Genomic DNA, 21,768 nt, shown 5'->3' with positions numbered 1-21,768 from the left:
ACCTGAGCATTAGAAAGCCTCCCTTATCTCGCCGATGATGCCCTTGATCCGCGGCTCTTTGCCAGGGCCGGACAGAGCCACTTTGGAAAGAACCTTTTCAATTTCATAGACTTCTTTCGCGGCACTGTCAACTTCCGATCCCAGAGCTTTGGTCAGAGTACCCAATGCGACAAGGCCGCGGTAGACTACCTCGGAATCCTTCTCTCCAAAGACAATTCTGATCACCTCCTCCAGAAGTACTAAGCCTCTCTCGGCCGATTCAGGGTTCTGTTCTCGGCCCTCAGAGGTAAGGTATACAGCAAAATTGATGTACAGAGTGGCGATGGCGATGGTGAGGTTACGGTTGGGTGAGTCTCCACTGTTTGCCAGGGAGCATTTCACACCAGCCACAATCTGATCGAATCTTTCGAGGGCAAGGCATCGGCCCTCGGCCGTCTCAAAGAGATTGGCGAACGTTCGGATCGAAAGCATTGCATTATTGACATTGAGAGGAGCGTCAAAAACGCCGCTAGACAGAATAGCTGAGACGGCATCTTCGCCGTCAAATTCTGCGGTCGCGGTGTATGATGAGGCTGCAGCCAGCAGACGTAGGAGATCCAACCCGGGAAGCCTGTTGGCAGTGGGCCACGAAGTAGCGATCTTGAGTATCAAGGGGACACCAGCTTGAACTGCCGGCGAATCGGTAAGCTGCTGAGAGGATTCTAGTTCCTCACATAAAGCGACAACAGATTCCACTTCTGAGGGACTCAAAGCTTTGCCCTTTTCACCTTCTGAAAGGAACTTATCATTCAATTCCTTAAGTTTCTTTACAATAATCTTTAGGTTCGCAGATCGAATTGACAGATAGGTCTTTTGCGGGAGGACTTGCGGACGGGGCTCCGGAGCAGGTGGTGGAGCAGCTTCATCAGTGGACGCATCGCCAGGGCGATACCGTCGCTCTGTGCCCCATGGATCTGCACCTTCATGCGTGGGTTCCTGAGACCGACCGAGCGTTGCACCCTGGGTATTTTGCGTTATAAAATTGGCGACTTGGTCGAGGTAGGATATGGGTAACTCGTTGTCCTGGATGAATTTGGTCGCCGCTTCATATGGGTTTTGGGAGACATTGTATGGGAGCTTGAGAGGAGGCTTGCCATCCTCAATATCGACATCAAAGACATAGTCGTAGTCCTGCCCCTGATAAGAGTTCTTGCGCCCATTGCTTCCTGCGGAATCAACTACCGTACCCACAGCAATCCATTCCTGGGTTGCGGAGGACCAAGTGTGGGCAGTAACACTTCCATCCGTTTCATGAATCATTTGGATCTGACCATCTTTTGTCCCCGACTTCTGTTTCAGAAAATCGGGCCCAGGAAGTTGCTCTTTATTAATATTGCCCACTTGTTGTGCTGGGATCGCCGACTCCTTGACGGCTTGTTCAAATTGCTGTACAACTTCGGGCGCGGCATGGCGGTCGGGACTTCGGCTGAAGACACGCGCAATGCGGTCGCTGGCACCCGTGACAATATCGCCATTCTCATTGCACACAGCGACACTCCATACCGAGGTGGCTGGGTGTGTGATCGTCTGAATGCATTGAGTGCCCTGCCATACCCTGACGGTGCGATCCTCGCCTGAGCTTACCAGCTCACCCGAGGGTAGCGCAGCAAGGGAGTATACGAAGCTCTCATGACCGTGGAGGGAGGCAACAAGGTCGCCTGTTAATGTGTAAAGTCGAATAGTGCCATCGTTACTGGCCGTAGCAAACTGCGCCCCCGTCGGGTTCGAGGCTGGCACCTTGCATAGCGCGCGAACGACATCGTTAGAGTTCTGGAAACTGCTGAGGAGGGTGCCGGAGGTATTGAATATGCGAATCATTTTATCGGCACAGCCTACGTACCGTCCCTGGTGATTAGTTCCATTTCCAGAGGAGAGTTGGTTACCACAAAAAAGCTACTGACTCACCGGTAATGATAGTGTTCTTATCATAGGCGAGGACAGCCCAAACGGTTGCTTCGTGGCCATCCAATGTCAAATCTGCTTCCCATTTCCCAACGTTCCAGAGACGAGCTGTTGAATCCCAACTCCCACTTACTATCCACTCCCCGTCTGGTGACACGTCTAATGCGCAGACATTATGACCATGCCCAAGCAGCATGGCATCGGCATTATCGTCTGCCGCTTTGCCAGGCTGTCGCGCTTCGATGATTGTATCTTGGCCACCAGATAGAATCAGACCGTCCGGAAAGGCAGAGGTTGGGGAAAGGTATGCTAAGCTGTTGATAAAGGCCTGGCCATGGGTTGTGATGGTGTAATCGAAGGTTGGGGGTGGGGTCGAGACAAGCTTCCACAGGCGAACGGTTGCATCACGAGAGGCGGAAAGTACGACATTGGGGTTTGGGAAGGCCACGGCGCGAACCTGGTGCCGTGAAGAGAGACGTTAGAAGCTGGATGTCAAGGCGCCAACAAGGTGTCCGATAGGGACGGGGAACGGAGAGAGCACTTACATCATCGCCGTGACCTTCCAGAGTCGCAGAAATCTTGAACTCAGGCATACATACGACCAGAACGGGTCAAAGCGAGTGAAATGCGAAGACAAGAAATCAAGGAACACAGATGTACAGAGTCACACCCCGTCGCAAGGTAGTTGTTGTCCTTTAGTCGTTCTGGGGTCCCCGCCTGCGCATCATATCACGTGGGCGGTGGAGCTATGACGAACATGCTAGAAGTTGATTTCCAATTTCGATTCAGAACGATCTGTAGCTTCAGCCCTTCCTGGGAAACCGACAGGGACTTTGAGCTATATATAACCCATACATATATGCTATTTTATTGAAAGTCTTTTTTGGCAAATTTAGAACCATTTTCATGATTTGTGTTGAAAATGAGCCTCTGAGTCTATTGGTAAACCTGCTCCAAGGCTAAGTTGATGTACGCGATTTAGAGCAAGTCGACATATTCAGGAGTAACACAGGCAATGTAAAAGACAGCCAGTCAATCACCAGCATGCAGTGCCTTTCAAAGCAATTTGCAGCACATTACACAGGATCAATCTATATTTGCATTTTGATCATCGTATAGTCAATATGAGGGGGTGGAAGCATGCCCGGGGCCAATTGGTCCAGCGCCTCGGATTATGATGGTCTTCAATGGGTCCTCTAAGAGAATGAGTGGGGAACTACGCCAAAATAAGGAGGTATCTACTGCTTTGGCGACAGGCAAGCCGCCAGATTGGTACCCAAGCAACGTCAAGCAGAATCCCGCGGGCTACAGGAATTGACAGGAGTTGGCGGTGAAAGCGGAAAGAATCCCCCTCCGTGCGGTCCCAGAAAAATTGAAGTAGAATAAATGTTTCAAATTTTTTTGGCCTTACCAACCAAGACGCCAGTAAAACCCCGGTCACTTAGGGTTGTAGAAGTGACTTCATCCAGATATCTCGAGGTTGCGGAAACACGTGCTTAAGCCTCATCGGGGCTAGTGTAGTGGGCTTACCTAAGAGCGGCTGCAGGTGACCCGTTATTTCAATATCGAAAGGCTCCGGTTGAACAACATCGCAGGACTTCCTTTTCTGCTTCTGCACGCAGGGTGCTTTGACATTCCCTCCTTTCAGTCCTTCTGTAAAAGACTCTTGATGACCTGACGACCCTGACGAATCTCTTTTGTACTTTCCTTAAGACAAACTCCTGGCGTGAAGGGCCACCAATTTTCCCCTGCTTGCGCGCTTCCACTGAACGAACTCCCTGTTTTTCTCTTTATATCGCCCCTGCAGGCTGTTTGAAAAGAAAAAGTTTCCTCCAAGATAAGATGGTGTCTGGTGAGTCTCAAACTGGATCATATTGCCCATCACTTTTAGCTGCGCAGCTAATGTGGACCCCGCAGATATTCCCAAGGTGGTCCCTCTCACCTGCCACGGGCACTCTCGCCCAGTGACTCACTTGAGCTTCTCCTCGACTGTGGAAGAAGATCAATACTATCTAATCTCTGCTTGCAAAGGTATTTACCCGATGATCGACAGAACATTCAAAGCACATCTAAATTAACCCCGCTACCAGATAACAATCCTATGCTCCGGGATGGTATCACCGGTGACTGGTATGTAAACATCTTTTATCTGAAAGGGTCTTTATGCTTGATACAGAGACTTATCCAAACTTCTCCAGGATTGGTACATTCTTAGGCCACAAGGGTGCAGTATGGCAAGCGCGGCTCTCTGCTGATGCAGCCATTTCAGCCACAGCCTCAGCTGATTTCTCCGCGTATGTCTCACATCAATGATCCACCAAGAAAAGAATATCTAAAAACTGAACGCAAAGACTAACTCCCGGAACAGCAAAGTATGGGACACGTACACCGGCGAGTGCCTGCACACTTTACAGCACGCTCACATTGTGCGAGCCATTGCGTTCCCTATCCAAGCCAACCCGCAGGTCCTCGCAACTGGCGGCGCAGAAAGAAGCTCCGTATCTTCGACTTGACCCGCAGCGCTGCCGGTGGAGGCGGCAGTAATGGTTCCTCGCCACCGCTCCCCGCGCCCAGCAGCGGCAGCGGTGGGAACACCACCGACTCGGTAACCAGCTATGAGATTGGGCCGGGCATCCACGGTGGCACGATCAAGTCTATCGTCTGGAACCATGACTACAACATCATGACGACGGCCGCAGAAGATCGCAAGATCCGTTGGTGGGATCTGCGCTCTCGCCATCCCGTCATGGAGTACGCCGTCGACGGCACAATCGGCACCTGTGAGTTGAACAGTCTTGCCTCGCGGTCGAACGACCCTGGAATCCTGACCGTTGCCGCGGGCAAGAGCGTTTATCTCTTCGACGGCACGCAGCCGGGCCGGCTGCTGAAGAAGGTCGACTTCGGTTACGAGGTTGCCAGTGCCGCAGTGAACAGCGACTCTGGCCGCCTGGTCACAGGCAGTGCCGGAGACACCTGGGTGCGGGTGTATGACCTGCACACGGACGAGGAGCTAGGTACGCGTCTTACCCTTTTCCCTTATCAACCCGGTAAGGGCTTTCAATAAAGATACTAATAATTGACCGCAGAAGTCCAAAAGGGCCACCACGGCCCGATCTGGTCCATCGGCTTTTCGCCCGACGGTAAGCTGTACGCCACGGGCAGCGAAGACGGGACCATCAAGCTTTGGAAGGCGTGCCGAGAGCCATACGGTCTGTGGCGGTGAAAGAGGGCTCGACATGGGCCCCTCTAGTGCACAACAAAATAATCAGAACGAGCGCCCCAGGTAGCTTGTGTACCCTGTTACTCAGCCCTTTCGATCCCGGTGGCTGTTGCGTGGATTATTATAACAGATCTTATACCCCTGGCCTTTTTCCGACGCCATGCCCGGGGTTCTCAATTGGACCCGGATCTTTTCTCTGCTACTAGCACCGTAGTGCTGTTTACACAATGCTTGCACTGGGGTGTATACATTTAGAGAGAAGTCTTGTCCAGATGTTGCAGAATCTATTTTATTCGAAATGGAAATTCGTTGTCGAGTAAGAAAATAACTAAATGTCGTCTATGACCATTGTTTTGAAAGGGGAGATGGCCCAATTGAAACCATTGACAATTTCATGATGATGAAATTACATATCTTCCGCCCCCTAGCCCTTCCGCATGTTCCTTGAAAAAAAAGTCAGAGGCCCAAATCGTGCAGTGGAAACATTGAAAAGCAATAGTTTCCCCACAAACCATGGGTACCTCGCTGCGTTGTTTTCAGTCATGTTTGCTGTTACCACGCGAAAAAAAGCAGTTGGGGAAATTCCCACACCAGAAAGCAACTATCAGACCGCAAATATATGGCTCAGTTCCCGAGTCGATGAATAAAGCCACCCGAACAAAACCCGCCTCACTCGATCATGTCGATGTCGTCGTCTGCAGCTGCAGGTGCCACAGCAGAAGCCGCAGCGGCCGGCACAGCCTGGTCGGCAGGTTGACTGGCTGGCTTGTCCGTAGCCTCGGCACCGGCGTTGTTGTTGCCCCAGTAGTCATCCATCTCCTGGTCCAGCTCCTCCTGGGTCTTGCGCGGGCGACCGTTCGCATTACGACGTCCACCGCCGTCCTCCGCATTGCGAGCACGGTTGTCGCGCCCACCGGCACGACGACCACCCCCGTTCCGACGAGTCGGCGAGCGTTTGCCAGGAACGTACCGGTCGATATGTTCGGGGGCGGGCTTGGTAACATCACTGCGGCGCGCACGACCTCCATCGCGACGACGTCGGGATCCGTCCTCGGCGTCGCTGGCAGGGCTCATACTGCGAGCGTCACGGCCAGGGCGCTCGATACGGTCGAATAGGGTGTTGGCGTTGCGTTCCCGGCGGCCGGGGACAAGGGTGAGACGAATGGGCTGACCCTTGGCGTTGGCGCCATCGAATTCGCGGAGAGATTCGTGGGCATCTCGCAGGTGGGTGTATGTGATGAAAGCAACGCCCTCAGAGCGTCCAGCGCGGTCATAGTTGAGGGACAGGGCGGAGACAGGGCCGATTTTACTAAAGAGATCCTGTGATTCCAGACTAGATTAGAGGCTTTTCCTGGCAGCGGTTGGGATGTTAGACTCACCTCCAGATCACTCTCTGTAATGTCGTAATGAAGGTTGTCAACGCGGACCTTGGTCAAGGCAGGGCCACTATAGCCTTGATTAGTATTTCTCAACGACAGAACGGCGTGATCTCTAGCATGTGTCCTACCGATCGGGCGATGTGGAACGGCGACCGCGGCGAGGTCCACGAGATGGGCGAGCTGGAATAGCGGTTAACGAAGGTGGACAGATATCCAATTCAGGTAGGACGATATACCCTCTCGGTCATCTTCGTACTTATCGTGCACCCAGTCGCTAAACCCAGTCAGCATTCACATCCGGACCGCCACGAGAAAATGAAAGGGAAGAAACCATCTTACAGGTTTAGATCGACACGGTCTTGTGTGTAAGGCTGTTGGAATCAAGAAAAATGAAATAAAGTGTTAGCTCCAAGTCAGGGCAGGTAATGTGTACGTTGCAGTGCGTTTTTCCAAGTCTCCGCGGCGGCCATTTCGCTGGCTAGCGTCCAATTACCCAGACGTCTGGCCAAGATCGTGGTATCACGGTACAAGAGAAATCGATAGAGGAAGAGGAGGGCGGACCTAGAAGGGATAGATTATCGGTCAATCAGCTTTGCTGTTTCTCTTGGATGCGACGGTCGACCTGGGTATTGTTTCGGAGGATGATACCTTTCTGACGCCATCGCGATCACCACGTCGACGACCTTGGTTGCGCCGACCACCAGAGGGGCGATTTGGTTTGTGCTGCAGTAAAGATGGCCGTGTCAGTCAATGGGTGCTGGCGGCTGAAGCAGATGAGAGCTGGATGTCTTACTGTATCTTCAGCGATGATCTCGTCGAGACTCCGATCCATGTTGGCGGATGGGAAGGGAGCGAGGTGGTGGAAACACGGTGTTTAAGAGGAGGCAAGTGAAGAAACTAGCCAGGAAAGTTTCTCGCGGGAGTTGGAAGGGATTGAGGAAGAGAATGGTTGGATGGTCTGCCAGTAAATTGGGGATTACCGCTTCTTGGGGATGCGCGATCCACTGGACCGCCAGAGCGCCAGATCACGTGGTTAGAGGCAGCCTAGACCCTGTCTCGACACACCGACAACGTTTGGGATTGGAATAGATCAGCCATGGCCCTGCAGAGTGTGTTTATCCCTCAAATATGCCTCAGGTGGGTGGATTGAATGAGCTTCCCCATCGAGAATTTAAGGTCTTTGCTCACGGACAATGGAAGTCCATAGATGGTGAAGCAACCAAGTTTCATAATTTCCTACAAGATGTTCTCAATACAAATAGCTTTCCAAAGTTATTCCATGGTATCCTGAATCAATACTAACAAGACTGGCATGCAGAATAAGAAAGAACGCGAGAACCACCAACCCCCAGGATGTATGCTGGATATGGAAAAGGAAAAGAAAAAGAGAAAGGAAGACATAGAGAGAAAGGGACAGAAACACCAGCCCAAACCCCCCCAGAAACGAAACAGAAACCACAGACCTAATCAACGCAATACAATCCCCCCCCTTTATAGCCGGCTGTGCAAAGTATCACTGTAACAATTCCTATTTCTACTTTTTCATTGCTTTCCTCCGTTCCTTTTGTTGTCCTCGATCATCTTTTCCATGAAACTGATGTAGTCAAATTTGGCCAGATCCCGGTCCTCCAGGAGATCCGGACCCTCGTGCTGTGGCATAGTCTTGACTAAATGCTCGATGACTTCATCTGGAATAAGTGAGTGACGCAAGTCAAGCTCCGTGACATAGGGCTATGGATGGAGTTAGTCTCATGAATAGACGGGCAGAGGGTGAGAACATAAAATGAGACGTACCTTGCCATCGGCAACTTCCTTGAAACTCTGGAAAACTTGCTCAGCCGTATTTTGGTCTTCGGTCACGCTGACCATGAATCGAATGAATTGCTCGAAGCTCACACCGGCATTCTGAGCCAGGCGATTCGGGCCGCAGACCTCCACGTAGACTTGGTGCATTTCTTCTTCGTCGTAGACCAATCCGAGACTGGCCAGGGCGGCAGAGAATTCGAGCTCGTGCAGCGTGTTGGAGGCATCGCGGTCAAAGTGGCGAAAGACAGACTCGAACTCTTCGAGCTGGATGGGAGTCAGGTTGGTCATGTTGCGGGCCACCATCTGATTCTCCAAGAAGGCCAGCTTTTTCGAGATACTCGACCTGACCAGACTGAGTTCATACGACAGCTCGTCCAGGGTGTATGTGGTAAAATCGTTCTCTTCAATGTTGGCCTCGGCACATTGCTCGTCCAGTTCGGCGATGGTGTCGAGGAATGCATCCAGAGGAGGCAGATTATCGTTCAGCTTCTTGACATGGTCCAACTGATCTTCAACATCCCCATCTAGCCCGGAAATGGCAAGCGACAGCGTCTTGAGAGTGAGTGCAAAGTCGTTGGCTTTGTCAGCGAACGACCGGCGCAGGGCGTTCTTGATATCGCGAATGGTCTCGTTGATGAGTTGACTGCGCTGGTGCTCATCGCGAGTCAGACACTCCCACTCTTGGTCGCATGTCTCCAGACTCAGTTCCTTTGGCGGTTCGTACGCACGGAGTCGATACGTGCCCAGCTTGGTTTTGATATTGCCCAATAGAGCTGCCAGATCGGATTTTTCGGCCACCCATTGTCGTTTTTCGTTGCGTTTGTACAATGAAAACTGGTGAGCCTGTTCTTTGACATCCTTGTAGGTTCCCTCAAACGACGAGTTTTGCCATCCTTCCCGCTGGGCGCGAATCAGTCGCAGTAATTCTCTCATTCGACGCTCGTATCCCGTCTGCATATCCCAGGCACCGTGCATATTGTTGACAAATTTCTCCACGCGGCGGCCAGCATTCTCCACACGCTCTAGCTGGGAGAAGGCGTGAAACCAGTAGGCGATATAGGTCATCAGGGAACGCTCGTCTGGCCGCGGTACGTCGCACACGTCATCTACATCGAGCAGGTCGGGAATGCCAATCTCGTTGGAGGCGATCTCGAACGCCAGCTTCATGTTTCCGCGGTGGTCGCTCTTGTCCAGGGAGTCGTAGTCGATCAGATCCGGCCGGTGAATGTCGAGCAGCGCGCAGAATGCAAGGCCGTCATTCCAGCTGGACGAAAAGTCTCGCACCTCGACGTCCTCATAGCAGGCTGTCTTGCGTTGACACCACAGCAGCAGGCCTTCCTTGGCGGTCATACCCTCCTCATTGATGTCGCTAATTGTGAACCGTAGAATGAGCGTCCAGATCAGACCGAGGATGATCTTGCGGTTGCCGTCGACGATATCTTCAGCGCCGATATTGGTCATTTGAATCCTCCGGCCCCGAATGAAGTCTAGACTTTTATTGACATTTTCGAACTTCTGCACGCGCAGCTTGGGCTTGGAGGCATATCGACCGAGGGATTCACCACCTAGAATTTCGAGGAGGTGGATGAGCATGACCTAATGAGAGAAATAAGAGGACGATATCAGTGATCCGATCGCTCGCAGACCGAGGCGCATATTTTGGACTGGAGGCCTTCGGTCCATTTCGAAGCCGGAGTGGGAGGAGTACTCACCCCATCGGAGAGATCAGTGACCAAGTCATCGATGGACAAGGTCCGCGCCTTCAGCTTGTCATTGAGCCTGGAGCGTGATTCAGGTTAGGGTCGGGGTCAGAGTGGTCGAGCGATTGGAGGGGAGTGGGAAGGAAAGGATGAAGAGCATAGGATGAGAGGGGTTCGACAGCGTGAGGAACATACCATTTGGTGAAGGTCTTTTGTTGTACATTGATCCACTGCTTCTCGACCGTCAACATGTTCACGGCGACGACATTCCAAGGCCTTTTTTGGCGGGGGTGAAAAGAGGAGAAGGAAGGTGGGCACGAAAGGGCGATCCTTTTGGAGGGGGAGGGGGACCTGTCAAGTGCCGATCGGGGCTAGCGAGACAATGAAGAGAATCAAATTGTGTTGCTAGTGCAGCGAATTAAACGTCTGTTACCTGACTAGAGACTGTTTAGCTGGTCCGACAATAATCCCGAGTCGCGAGTTCGTGCCTGGGGCGCCTCCAGGGGCGTGACCGCTGTCACTGGGTCTCCGGATCGCCCTAGCAACCGAGCCTTCTGGACTTGTCTCTGTGCTTTCGACCGAGCTTATCTCTGCCCTGGATATCTGATAGACCATAAGACTGCAGATGGCTACTAATCCTGCTCCTGCTCGATTTCCTCGTGCCAATCAATCCATCCTGGTCGGTTGTTTTCATTGTTTCAGGAGAACCTCCTGAAACCAAGTCGAGCAGCCAACGAGAAGTACCCCGGGCTTGCCAACCATGGGTGCTTCCATCCCGGGCGATCGGGCTCCCCACGAACTCGGAGATCCGGGCAGAGAGCCAATCGCAGGTGGCTTGCGGGAGAAACACAGGACGAGTCACACTAGTAGAGGAGCTAGAGTCATCGGAAGTACATTCACGGGAATTGATCGAGTTGTACGCCCGCGATCAGTTCGAGACTCTTAAACCATCTATATCGTGGAGTACTCCCTCGTGTTGGTGCCAGAGAACAGAAATTTAAAGCCCTCTAAGTTCATGCTTCTCTCGTCAGAAGATCAGGACTGGATCACCTCGAATATTTCTAGCGCCCTATACCGTGACCCATAGCGCCTGTATCACGCAATCGTGGTGATGATGATAATGAACTAAACGAACAAACTAATACTTACTAATTCTCCCCGGGGCTGGGCTTGCGGCCTGAGTAGAATAGTTAACTAGTTAGTTACTTCCACTATGAGTAATCGGATGATATCATTCCGCGAGCTTCGGTTCCGGCGGGGCCTCGAAGACCGCAGATTTCCCCTCCATAATACAGCTTCATCCATCCCTCCTCCTATTTTCTTCCCTCCCCCTCCCTCTCCTTCATTCCCTCTTCTGTAATATCCAATCGTGCATAATCTACCTCACACACCATCCAGCATGACCCTCCACCTCACCGACCGCCTCCCCCTCACCAACAGCCCCGCGCGCATCCCGCGCCTCGGCTTCGGCGTCTACCGCTCCCCAGCCGACCAGTGTACCCAGTCCTGCCTTGAGGCATTGGCCGCTGGCTACCGCCACATCGACACAGCCCAGTTCTATGGCAACGAGAGCGAGGTAGGCAACGCCCTGCGCGCCTCCGGTGTGCCCCGCGATCAGGTCTTCGTCACAACCAAGATCCTCAGCCCCGCTGGCTCCGTCGACGCCAATTACGACAAGCTGCGCGCCAGTGTCGACAAAATTGCCGGTCCGGACGGTTATGTCGATTTGTTCCTCATCCATAGTTCCAAGTCCGGGCCGTCAGGCCGCAAGCAGATGTGGCAGGCGCTGGAGCGGCTGTTCGAGGAGGGCCGCACGAAGAGCATCGGCGTGAGCAACTACGGCGTGCAGCATATTGAGGAGATGAAGGCGTATGCCAAGGTGTGGCCGCCGCAGGTGAATCAAATTGAGGTATGGTTGTCTTATTTCTTTCTCCCACATACACCCTCTCTTGTGATATTGCGCTTTTTTTCCCCCTTTTTTTCCTCGCTCCCTTTCACCTGGCGTATATTGCACATCTATGTTTGAACCGCAGAGAAACTAACGGGCTTACTTTCCTTTCCTCCAACAGCTCCACCCATGGTGCCAGCAACGGACCATCGACGCATACTGCAAGCAGCACGGCATCGTGGTCGAGGCCTACTCGCCCATCGTGCGCAACTACAAAGCCAACGATCCGACACTGGTCGAGGTGGCCCAGAAGTACAACCGATCCACGCAGCAGGTATTGATCCGCTACGCGCTCCAGAAGGGGTGGGTCCCGCTACCCAAGACCGACAACCCGGGGCGGATCGTTTCCAATGCAGACGTCTTCGGCTTCAATCTCGATGCCCAAGATATGGACACGTTGGACGCGCTCGACCAAGGAGATGCCGGGGCGATCGTGGAAGCGGTGGCCAATGAATAAGCAATGTCCCGAGTATTACCTTACATTTTTCTCTCTTTTCCCCCTCGAGGCCCGAGGTCTTGAGGAGGGGGCACAGTACGTGCGTTGGAAGCTCAGGCAGGCATCAAGAAGGCGTTGACAGACTGAAGCGTGGACCGGGACGGGTTCACGTCGTGCTTGGAGGATACGATCCAGGCGAGGCGCTGCCGGATGAACTGTTTGCTGATAGAGCGGGTGCTCTGTGATGCATCGAAGGCCCCTGGAGTAGATATACGTCAGTGCTTGATTTCCTTTTGTTATTTTCTTTCTTCTCTTCTTTTTTGGATTCCCTTTTGCCGTTTCTATCTAGCGTTTCTGAATCCAGCCCGGGGTTGCCTGGGGCACTTTTTTTTTGCATTACCTTCGTCATTGTAGAACAAGCAGATAATAGCAAGTAGGGCACCTGCCGAAAGATCCTTGCCCGTTTCACACGTCACCAGAAGCGATCGCGTCGGGTGCGACCCCAGCTGTGCGCCGACAAAGTCCTTCACTTGATCGAGTGCCTTCCGTAGATCGCGACTGCCTAGCTTACCCGATGCACAGCCGAGGCCGAGCCTTGTTTTACTTTCCTCAACGGCAGCAGGGGCGCCGCTGCAGTCGATGACGAGGTCGTAGCGCGATACGTCAAGGGCCGCGTCGGACTGCGCGAGGTAGAGATTGGCCGTCGGTGTAATCAGTGTAGTCTTGCAGCTCGTGTCATTGCGGTTATACTCGGCGACCAGGTCCGCAATCAGATCCGAGAGGTCTTCCTCAGAGGTGCGCTTCAACAGGGCATGGTTCGCCCAGAAAACAGGCGGCGTGAGGCCGTGTGCCCACCCCTCGCTGTCGTCGCCAGCGCCTTGGATATACCCGCCTTCGGACATCTCGGCGCCGTGCACCCGCTTGGAGGCGGAGCAGAGTACCAAGAGGTGGTAGGCATTGCCCGTCTGCAGGTCCGTCGGGTAGAAGTATGCACGATTGGCCCAGGCCACCCGGAGCGGTTTGCCCAGCTGTTGTCTGAGATGCTCGAGATCAAGTTTGAGGCCCTGGAAAGCGGGAAAGGTGAGACGGTGTCAGTGCCCACTCTGGCTAATCCTGTCATCCGGGTGAGGATGTGAAAGGGTGGCGTATCGAGGTGTGCGCATCCCTGACATATAGGTGCAGGGATTTGACAGTAATCATACCTTTAGCGAAGAAACAAAGCCGTCGATGCGGTTTGCGATCTGCGATTCTTCCGACTCGCCGAGATAGTTTGGTGGAAGCTGGACGGAGTGGTATGCAGTTTGGGTCGGAAACAAGGCCCGGTTGATGACAGCACACCAGATCGGCACCGTTTTGGATAATGCATCCGGCATTACTAGACTCATCAATCCATGTCAGTGCGTTGGATGGTGACGGTGACCAGGGCTCAAAGCGGACCAGATGCCAGTTTCTGCCGTGGCTAATTGGGTAGGGGTCCCAGGGGGATTAGGGGGGACATGGACTTTCTAGTTTGTACTTACATTTACCTCGGCGCGTTGAATCAACGATGACACATCTACAGCGAGGATTAACCAGGTTAGCTTGCGAATGTGATACTCGAAACGCGTACAAGGATCTACACATGAACCCATTCTTCGACGGGAATATCCTGAGAGACCAACGGGTATGGGAGATTAGACGAACCCTCCATGCTCGCTCGCCAGGGGAAGCAGCTGCAGGTTGAGCCTGCGAAAGCTAAAGTCCCACTGGCCGGTATGGCCGTCGGTGCTTTTGAAATAAGCGCTGCCTGCCTTGGCGCTAGGATCAATATACCAACTGCCACAGCGTTCATTGGCAACGAGGGGTAGGCCATAGTGATCTGCTACCTCCCTTACAAAGGCGGCGTCTGATTCAATTGACTGCAGTCGGTTGGAGACTGACAAGGCAGATCGCCGCAGAGATGAGAGGGTCTGCGAGATGGACTGCTGGGCGGATGGGAAATGAAGAGCATCCAGGGTCGGGAATGAGCCGGATGCCATTTTGGTCCGGGCGATCAGAGACGGTCGACCTGGAATCGGATGGTATTTTGAGTATGTTGTTTATAGTCGGGGACGCTCTCCCATTTGTTCCGCTGGTGGTACAGGTAGTACTGCGAGAACTATCCAGGCTCGTCTGTCTGTTCACGACCCGTTTCGAACGGATTGGAACTTCCGGGCCAAGGATTCAATTCGAGGTTCTCAAACACACCGCGCGAAATGGCAATTGTTGGACAGAAGCAGTCACCAAAGCAACACCAACACTGGAGGCAGCTGTGGACGTTGAACGTTGTGGGAAATATAGCAGATGCGATTTGAGGTCCACAGTCGGAGACTGGGACCAATCAGACAGGCGACGATCCGTTAGGATTGAGCATCGATGTCCCGCCGGCCCACTCGGGCTCATTTCAGCCAAGAACCAAGAACCTGGACACAACTTGGGTAGCTGACCGGAGGATGGGAGCGCGAACAGGAACAGAGAGAGCGAGAAGGCTGTGCGAGTGGAGACTCGAGGTTCTTTCTTCGGGGGTGCCCTTCCCTGGTTGAGTCGCATACGTATATGGACGTGCAGGAAGGTATAGTATAGTAAAGAAGGGAAACAACCTTGCATCGCATAGACCGCCAACATGCCAACATGCAGGAAAGACGGGGGTGCATTTGCTCTGAGACTACAAGAGGAACCGCCTTAATGTCTAGAGGTCAAATACGCTGGTTCCGAGTTGACCACATCTATCGGTGCCGGCATCTTCGACGTTGACAAATTAAGCTAGACCTTGGATTACTTGTCAATGAGAAACTAGCAGTGTTGATAGGTGGGAAATCCTATCTTCTACTTCGCTATCATCCTCAATCAACCGCGGCCCATCATCAACCCCTTCTCCCCGGTCCTGCAGCCCTGCACCTCGGGTCATATTGGACCTCTTGAGAATCCCGGCGCGAAGAATCCCCGGAGGCCAACCCAAGTCGCCGTACGACCGTGCCGCGTTGGGACAAGGGGCCCAATCGATCCAATAGGTCCAATAGAACGTGGTGTCCCGGGTCCGTGGGGGGACATGCCGTTGTCATTCTGGTGAGTCGGCGGTTGTCCAGCTCCACGGCGGTCGAGGGTATTGAGAGCAACCAACCCGGCCCCTCGCCGGTCCCTCGACTATAACCGAGACCCGATGCAGATCCCAACTGTTGCTTCTCAGCCTACCCCATCAGCACTAGACGCTCGCAAGGGTTGTGAAACCTGTGAGTTTCCGGCGACAGTCTGTAGGATCATGTGATTGGCGGGGGAAGCTGGGCGCTTCTGGTCGGCGCGTGGGAGGGGAAGTACTCGCTACCTGGGCCGCCATAGTGATGCGCGTCATCCCGCCTACTGGCCCAAGTACCCGGTACCGGGCTGGCACCCTTCCATGACCTCAGCCCGGGAGATTCTCCAGTCGGGCGTCATGCTTTCCTGCTTTCCAGGCCAGCAGAACCCAGCACAACAGGGCCCAAGGTCCTGCCTGCCCTTAAAAAGGCCCGAGACCCCTCTCGTCTTCTTTCTCCTCTTCTTCTCTGGTCCATTGTTCCGCCAACGCATTCCGTTCTCTCTCGACTTGCTCATTTGTTCTCCCCTTCTTCCGTGGACACTTCCCGTTTCGCGCGTTTAGATCTCCCATTCGACCGGCGCTCTCTCTCCGTTTGCCGCGCATTCGTCAACCCCCGCTCTCCGAGTTACCCCCGCTTGATTTTCCACCGATTGACAGACCTCATCCCCGCATCATCTGCCACTATGACCAAGGTGCGATGATCTCAAGTCTCCATGCCCCCTCCAATCCCCAATCTCCAAATGGTCAGCTCGCTTCAAGACCCTCAGCTAACCGTTGAAACATGCAGATCACGGAAATCTTCTTCGATTGCGACAACACCCTGGTGTTGTCGGAGGAGCTGGCCTTCGAGGCCTGCGCCGATCTCGCCAATGAAATTCTGGAGAAGCGGGACATCCCCGATCGCTACACCGGCGACCAGCTCATCAAGGACTTTGTGGGCCAAAACTTCCGCGGCATGATGATTTCCCTGCAGGCCAAGTATAAGTTCGAGATGGCCCCGGAGGAGCTGGAGGCGTATGTCAAGAAGGAGGAGGACAAGGTCATCGCCAAGTTGGAAGCGAAGGCCCAGCCCTGTGTCGGTGCCAGCGAGCAACTCGACAAGCTCTTCGCGGAGAAGAAGTACGGCCTCGCGGTCGTCTCGTCATCGGCCCTGCGACGCGTCCGAGCTTCGATCAAGAAGGTTGACCAGGAAAAGTATTTCGACCACGACATGGTCTTCAGCGCCGCTACGTCCCTGGAAAAGCCCACTTCCAAACCCGACCCGGCCATCTACCTGCACGCCCTGGAGAAGTGCGGCAAGACTGCCGCGGAGACCGTGACCATCGAGGACAGCAAGTCGGGGGCGTTGTCGGCCATCCGCGCCGGTATCCCCGTGATTGGCTATGTCGGAAGCTACAGCCCGGATATGCAGGAAGAGATGAGCAACCGTCTGCTAGATCTGGGGGTGAAGATCATCATGAAGCATTGGTCTGAGTTCGAAAAGTGCTTGAGCTTTATCGAGAACAGCCCCGCAGAACTGCCGCAGTCCAGTCTGTGATTTGGCCCTCCGGCTTTAGATTGGCTTTGAATCCTGCTACACCTCACATGATCTTATGACAGCAAGCGAGTGGTCGTTTTGGAGTTATACTTTTTTTCTCCCCACTGAACATCTTAAATACTGGCCCGATCTGCAAATCGGGCTCGGGATGCCTTCCATTCCGCCTTCGTCCCTCTAGAACAGGTGATATTCAATATTGGATGCAAATAGATCTGGGCGTCTCTAACCAGGCTGCAATGGATCTACATCTGCCACCGTTCCTAGTCCCCTTCTTCCCTTCCCCTTTTTTTTCTCTCTCTCTGTCCTTTGCATTAATAGGTAGCTTATCAAACCGCACGCATAGACAGGTATGCATAGACAATAAGATACCAAATATCCCTTGTCTAGCTATATGAGAAAAGAAAAATCCTAAAAAATCCAATGAATATATTTGCTGAAGTCCACCTGCTACGATCTTTAATCTCGTCACATGAGAAAGAAACACTCATGTACACGTAATACAGCACCCCGCCAGTCATGTTTCATGTTGAACATTAACTTCAGACATCCCTAGAGCGGTAATTTGGTAAATAGCATTCCACATACAAAACAAATGCCTATTATCACAGGTCGTTTCTTTGGCATTGAATCCTGGTACGGTCCGCCCTGGCGCAATTATGAGGCATTTTCCGAAGATGTGTCCAGATTGGCTCAACCTGCAGCATATTATCTACCGCATAACTGGAGTTTGGTAAGTTCCGACTAGACAAACATCGGTGTCCGGTCCTATCCGATTGTTTGATGGTAAAGACCAGGGATGCATGGGGCGCCTCGTATCGTAAGAGACTCCCGACTCGATATACTCGATTTTGCTAAAATGATGGAGAACATGTTAGATTGCTCTAACATAATTGAAAGCGCCGTGTTCCGGGGAAAACCAAGAGAGGAGATCTTGACGAGGCAGACTTGACGAGTAGACAAGGCTTTTCAGGCTACTGTGCACGCTAACAAATAGACCTTTGGACTTCATGTGGCGGTTTCAGTGTGAGGAACTTAATACTTCAAGGGGCTTTTTCACCGCCAGTCTTTTTGTTCTTCACATGATCAATTGGAAAGAAGCACACTCTTGGTTGAGAATAGCATGAGAAGTAAATGATATGTTTCTAACAAGGCCATTATTAAGCTTCACCAAGAAAGATGTCCCCCTTCACCACCGTCGAACGCAGCCCTGCACTTGATCGACCCTCGAGGGATGATAAGATGATCGATAAGGGCTGGCGGCCCAAGCCCCACCACGACGAGCAAGCCCCTCCCTCCCCGCTGCGCCTCATTCATGCTCTGTCAACATTGGGGATAGCTCGAAAACAAGCTCGAGAAAACGAGAAATTGCTGCCCAAAGCCTGAATCAAGAGCCTAGACCACGCAAAGCAAACTTATTCGACCTGTGTTTCTCTCTCATTCGGACCATTTTTGTCTCGACCTGCCACTATGTCCGCGCGCTCACAGGCCAAGTCCAAGCTCGTTTCTCGGGGCCCACTGGTATGTTCTCCGGCACCAGGCTGTGACTCCCCCTCCCCTCCCCCATTTCATACATCTCTGCATGGTGGAATCGTGAGACGTATGAAAACGGGGCACTCGCATGCACCCCGGCTCTTCAAGTCTGACCAAGCATCAACAGGAAAACGCCGATGCCCGCTGGGCTCGTTTGGTCAAGACGACCTATACTGACCCTCTTGGAGTGGAACGAACATGGGAGTCCTCGGAGCGGCAGGTAAGATACATACCACCTCACCCTCTTGCGTTGGGTCTCTCTGCATGGCGTCTCGTGCTTGCCGTCCCTGCCTCCGCTGCACGAGTCCTGGAGTAGCCATATGTCATCTCCACTCTATGACGGACACACATGATCCATCTCCGTCCCACCGCGCCCACGGGATCTCAGCCGCAAATCCCGAATGCTGGATGCCTGGCCAGTGCCAATGACATCCGGCGAGTTCATCCGCAGAAGCATAGAACCGTTTTGCCGATTCGTGTAAGCGGCCAGGACCGCCTTCTGGTGAGGAGGTTCGGTGCACAGCCTCGATTGGCTGCCCCAGAGATCAGACGCGAGCGTGGCTGCTGTCGAGCTCCGGCCTTTTCTGATTCGAGACCCCGAAACCGGGAAACGTAATCATTGCTTGGACCCTTGGGCTAACCTCTTGCTCACAGACACGCCCGGCCAACTGTGAGATCGATGGCGTAGGGATCGTCACCATTCTCAACAAGCCCACCGGCCCGGAACTGCTACTGCAGAAACAGTACCGTCCTCCGATTGATAAAGTAGTAATTGAGGTACCTGCGGGTCTCATTGATGCCGGTGAGACACCAGAACAGTGCGCTGTTCGTGAACTCAAGGAAGAGACGGGTTACGTGGGTGAGGCGGAGCAGACCAGTCCGGTAATGTATAATGGTATGCTACCATGAGTCAAGTTTTCCTATTATTGTTTTTGTTGTTGTTTTTTTAATCCCTTTTCCCCCATCTTTTTTCATCGCATCGTATATTCTCTCGGTGAATACTTGTCTTCGTGTGACTGGCAGCTGATCAATCTTTCTTTTTCTTTTCTCCCATTTCATTTAGATCCGGGATTTTGTAATACGAATCTGAACATGGTTCATGTGCGTGTTGACATGAGTCTGCCGGCGAATCAGAACCCAAAGCCGGAGCTTGAAGACAACGAGTTTATTGAATGTTTCTCCGTGCCCATGGCGACCCTGTTCGACGAGCTGAAGAAGCTGGAACAGCAGGGCTATGCGATTGATGCCCGGGTTGGGACCCTTGCCGAGGGAATCGAATTGATGAAGAAGTGGAAGTTCTGAGTTCAATAGATGGGTATAGATTATAATCTGCACCGACCATGATATGATATGGCCGGGCTGGATAGGCGTTGAGTAGAAAATCTGAACAATATAAACACTCGGAACTCAAGCTTCTGCTCCTGTTACTCGTTCCCTTCTTGATTGGTGACTTTTTGGTCTTCTAGATTTTCCCTTCTTCCTTCAAGCCCTTATAGAGAGCCCATGCAGCCAGCGTCTTCCCATCTCGCAAGCCTTCTTTCCAGAGGTCCTTTAGCGGAACTATCTTCAACGTAATTTTCTCCCCGTGGTCTCGCAATCCAGTCAGCTTGCCCTGCAGATATTCGATCTCTTTCCGCGGCATACGTTTCTGGCACAGAAACAGCGGAATGAACTCATCGCTCCCTCCCGCTGAAGGGTACATGGCTTTTTGCAATCCCGGGTCATCTGCAGACTCCGGGGGAAACTGTAATGCTAATGAAGTCATATCAATCAACTCACTTTCCTCCACCAGCAACCCCGTTTCTTCCTGGATTTCTTTAGCGGCGCTACCGGCAAAGGTCCCTCCGTCGTCAAGCATCCCGGCCGGGATTTCGGAGAACGCCAGAACACCAGCAGGAATACGAGGCTGAACGGTGAGAATAGCTCTTTTCTCCTCTTCTTGGGAGGTAGGAACATCATCCGGTTGTAGGATCAGCTAGACAAGGTGCCCTTTAGTTATCACTCTTTGCCCGAGAGCATCAAAATCCAGCCCGGTCTGGCTGGATAGCAAAAAGGAAGACAGAAGAAGAAAGAAGGAAGAGAAGAAGATAGGAAGGAATTTAGTAGGAAGAAAAAGGGAAGAAAGGAGGAAAGATACACCTACCAGTATCCCGACACTTCCCCCACGCAAGAATACACTGCCCGGTAACCTCTCGCCCGCGCCATTCGACACCTCTGCCTTCAACTTGACAAAGCCCAATCGGCCACCCCCAAAGCGGTCCACGGCCTGGATGTCAATATGTCGCAAGACATACGGATCCCCATGGAACTCATGTGATGGGCGTGACTGCCGCATCAGGGACTGCTGCAGCGTTGTGATCCAAATCTTGAATGCTGGGAACGAGAGTAGATCTTTCCGGTCCAGATCAGGCGTGCTGTTGACGCGCACCTCGGACATTGGGAGCGTGAAGGTGGACATGCTGCTGTTGCTGCTGCTGTCTGTCATGGCAAGTCGACCTGATTGTCCCCACAGCCCGGGTGTCCGTTTCAAAAACCGTGCGGTAAGCTGCAATCGGGGAAGCATATGTAGGTCTCCTTTGAGTGCAATGGCTGAGGCGGTGAGGCCAGATTGGTTGATATCGGGGGAGCTTTTCTTCGTGCTTGCGACGAATTCTTCGCGGATAGCTGCCGGAGACAGTGGATTGTTGTTTGCTGTTTGTTTGCTCTTTGTTTCCTCAATCCGTCTTTAATTGCTACGTCTTTCGAAGCCCCCCCTGGGATGCTCTGTTTGTTGAGGTTGGCAAGGGGTGGGCACCAGGGCGATGTTTGTTGTTTGGCTCGCGACTCGGTATGACGTCCTTTGCCGAGGCGATGGATCCCTAGGCGGGGGAGGATGTTATGGATTGCCAGCCGTCTTTTCGCTCTACCAACGTAGACCGTGTTTCTTCGCCTTGACGGGTTTGATCTGTCTCCAATTTTATTTGATCTATCACTTCTGGCTTAATTTTGGCGATTTTGCCTTCTTAGCGGTGGGTGGTGGTGCTCTGTCATGGTTCATGGTGAACCCCAGTCGATACCTAGGAACTATATTTTGCATTTACAGAGCCGACTTACTTGTTCTTGGCCACATTGAGAATCCTGGATATTGAGTCTACATGATATCCAGGTACACGTCCATGTCAAATTTACCTAGACAACTCG

The 21,768-nt window shown here is 52.7% G+C and overlaps 10 protein-coding genes across 10 annotated transcripts; 5 read left to right on the top strand and 5 right to left on the bottom strand.

The window, feature by feature from the left end:
• Positions 1 to 9: 9 nt before the first annotated feature.
• On the bottom strand, positions 10 to 2,534 carry N7462_003832 (WD repeat PLAP family protein; the record flags this gene model as incomplete). Its single annotated transcript, XM_057075558.1, has 3 exons — positions 10 to 1,871; positions 1,945 to 2,398; positions 2,487 to 2,534. The coding sequence occupies 3 exons, from the start codon at positions 2,532 to 2,534 to the stop codon at positions 10 to 12; spliced, it is 2,364 nt and encodes a 787-aa protein (XP_056935063.1).
• Positions 2,535 to 3,783: 1,249 nt separating this feature from the next.
• On the top strand, positions 3,784 to 5,164 carry N7462_003831 (WD40 repeat domain-containing protein; the record flags this gene model as incomplete). Its single annotated transcript, XM_057075557.1, has 6 exons — positions 3,784 to 3,793; positions 3,841 to 3,972; positions 4,032 to 4,071; positions 4,140 to 4,239; positions 4,310 to 4,955; positions 5,028 to 5,164. 6 exons carry the CDS (start codon positions 3,784 to 3,786, stop codon positions 5,162 to 5,164), a joined length of 1,065 nt encoding a protein of 354 aa, XP_056935062.1.
• A 666-nt stretch (positions 5,165 to 5,830) lies between these two features.
• Positions 5,831 to 7,372, bottom strand: N7462_003830 (putative RNA binding protein; the record flags this gene model as incomplete). The annotated part of the gene is made up of 6 exons (XM_057075556.1): positions 5,831 to 6,481; positions 6,541 to 6,607; positions 6,669 to 6,720; positions 6,777 to 6,814; positions 6,880 to 6,911; positions 7,334 to 7,372. The coding sequence occupies 6 exons, from the start codon at positions 7,370 to 7,372 to the stop codon at positions 5,831 to 5,833; spliced, it is 879 nt and encodes a 292-aa protein (XP_056935061.1).
• Positions 7,373 to 8,082: 710 nt separating this feature from the next.
• Positions 8,083 to 10,297, bottom strand: N7462_003829 (alpha-actinin, sarcomeric (f-actin cross linking protein); the record flags this gene model as incomplete). Its single annotated transcript, XM_057075555.1, has 4 exons — positions 8,083 to 8,271; positions 8,335 to 9,942; positions 9,993 to 10,125; positions 10,242 to 10,297. The coding sequence occupies 4 exons, from the start codon at positions 10,295 to 10,297 to the stop codon at positions 8,083 to 8,085; spliced, it is 1,986 nt and encodes a 661-aa protein (XP_056935060.1).
• A 1,148-nt stretch (positions 10,298 to 11,445) lies between these two features.
• On the top strand, positions 11,446 to 12,451 carry N7462_003828 (aldo/keto reductase family protein; the record flags this gene model as incomplete). Its single annotated transcript, XM_057075554.1, has 2 exons — positions 11,446 to 11,955; positions 12,116 to 12,451. 2 exons carry the CDS (start codon positions 11,446 to 11,448, stop codon positions 12,449 to 12,451), a joined length of 846 nt encoding a protein of 281 aa, XP_056935059.1.
• A 92-nt stretch (positions 12,452 to 12,543) lies between these two features.
• Positions 12,544 to 14,448, bottom strand: N7462_003827 (initiator tRNA phosphoribosyl transferase family protein; the record flags this gene model as incomplete). Its single annotated transcript, XM_057075553.1, has 5 exons — positions 12,544 to 12,689; positions 12,831 to 13,494; positions 13,633 to 13,805; positions 13,951 to 13,985; positions 14,114 to 14,448. The coding sequence occupies 5 exons, from the start codon at positions 14,446 to 14,448 to the stop codon at positions 12,544 to 12,546; spliced, it is 1,353 nt and encodes a 450-aa protein (XP_056935058.1).
• A 1,854-nt stretch (positions 14,449 to 16,302) lies between these two features.
• N7462_003826 (HAD family hydrolase) lies at positions 16,303 to 17,058 on the top strand (the record flags this gene model as incomplete). Its single annotated transcript, XM_057075552.1, has 1 exon — positions 16,303 to 17,058. One exon carries the CDS (start codon positions 16,303 to 16,305, stop codon positions 17,056 to 17,058), a length of 756 nt encoding a protein of 251 aa, XP_056935057.1.
• A 1,176-nt stretch (positions 17,059 to 18,234) lies between these two features.
• On the top strand, positions 18,235 to 18,441 carry N7462_003825 (uncharacterized protein; the record flags this gene model as incomplete). Its single annotated transcript, XM_057075551.1, has 1 exon — positions 18,235 to 18,441. One exon carries the CDS (start codon positions 18,235 to 18,237, stop codon positions 18,439 to 18,441), a length of 207 nt encoding a protein of 68 aa, XP_056935056.1.
• Positions 18,442 to 18,525: 84 nt separating this feature from the next.
• On the top strand, positions 18,526 to 19,890 carry N7462_003824 (MutT/nudix family protein; the record flags this gene model as incomplete). The annotated part of the gene is made up of 4 exons (XM_057075550.1): positions 18,526 to 18,576; positions 18,716 to 18,808; positions 19,243 to 19,483; positions 19,652 to 19,890. 4 exons carry the CDS (start codon positions 18,526 to 18,528, stop codon positions 19,888 to 19,890), a joined length of 624 nt encoding a protein of 207 aa, XP_056935055.1.
• A 160-nt stretch (positions 19,891 to 20,050) lies between these two features.
• N7462_003823 (putative NUDIX family hydrolase) lies at positions 20,051 to 21,151 on the bottom strand (the record flags this gene model as incomplete). The annotated part of the gene is made up of 2 exons (XM_057075549.1): positions 20,051 to 20,563; positions 20,732 to 21,151. 2 exons carry the CDS (start codon positions 21,149 to 21,151, stop codon positions 20,051 to 20,053), a joined length of 933 nt encoding a protein of 310 aa, XP_056935054.1.
• Positions 21,152 to 21,768: the final 617 nt, after the last annotated feature.

This window comes from Penicillium macrosclerotiorum (genome assembly GCF_028827735.1).
Source record: "Penicillium macrosclerotiorum strain IBT 26536 chromosome Unknown utg000003l_segment0_segment0, whole genome shotgun sequence".
In the NCBI taxonomy this organism is placed as follows: Eukaryota; Fungi; Ascomycota; class Eurotiomycetes; order Eurotiales; family Aspergillaceae; genus Penicillium; species Penicillium macrosclerotiorum.
The sequence above is the reverse complement of the archived record's forward strand: the minus strand, read 5'-3'. Positions and strand labels throughout refer to the sequence as shown.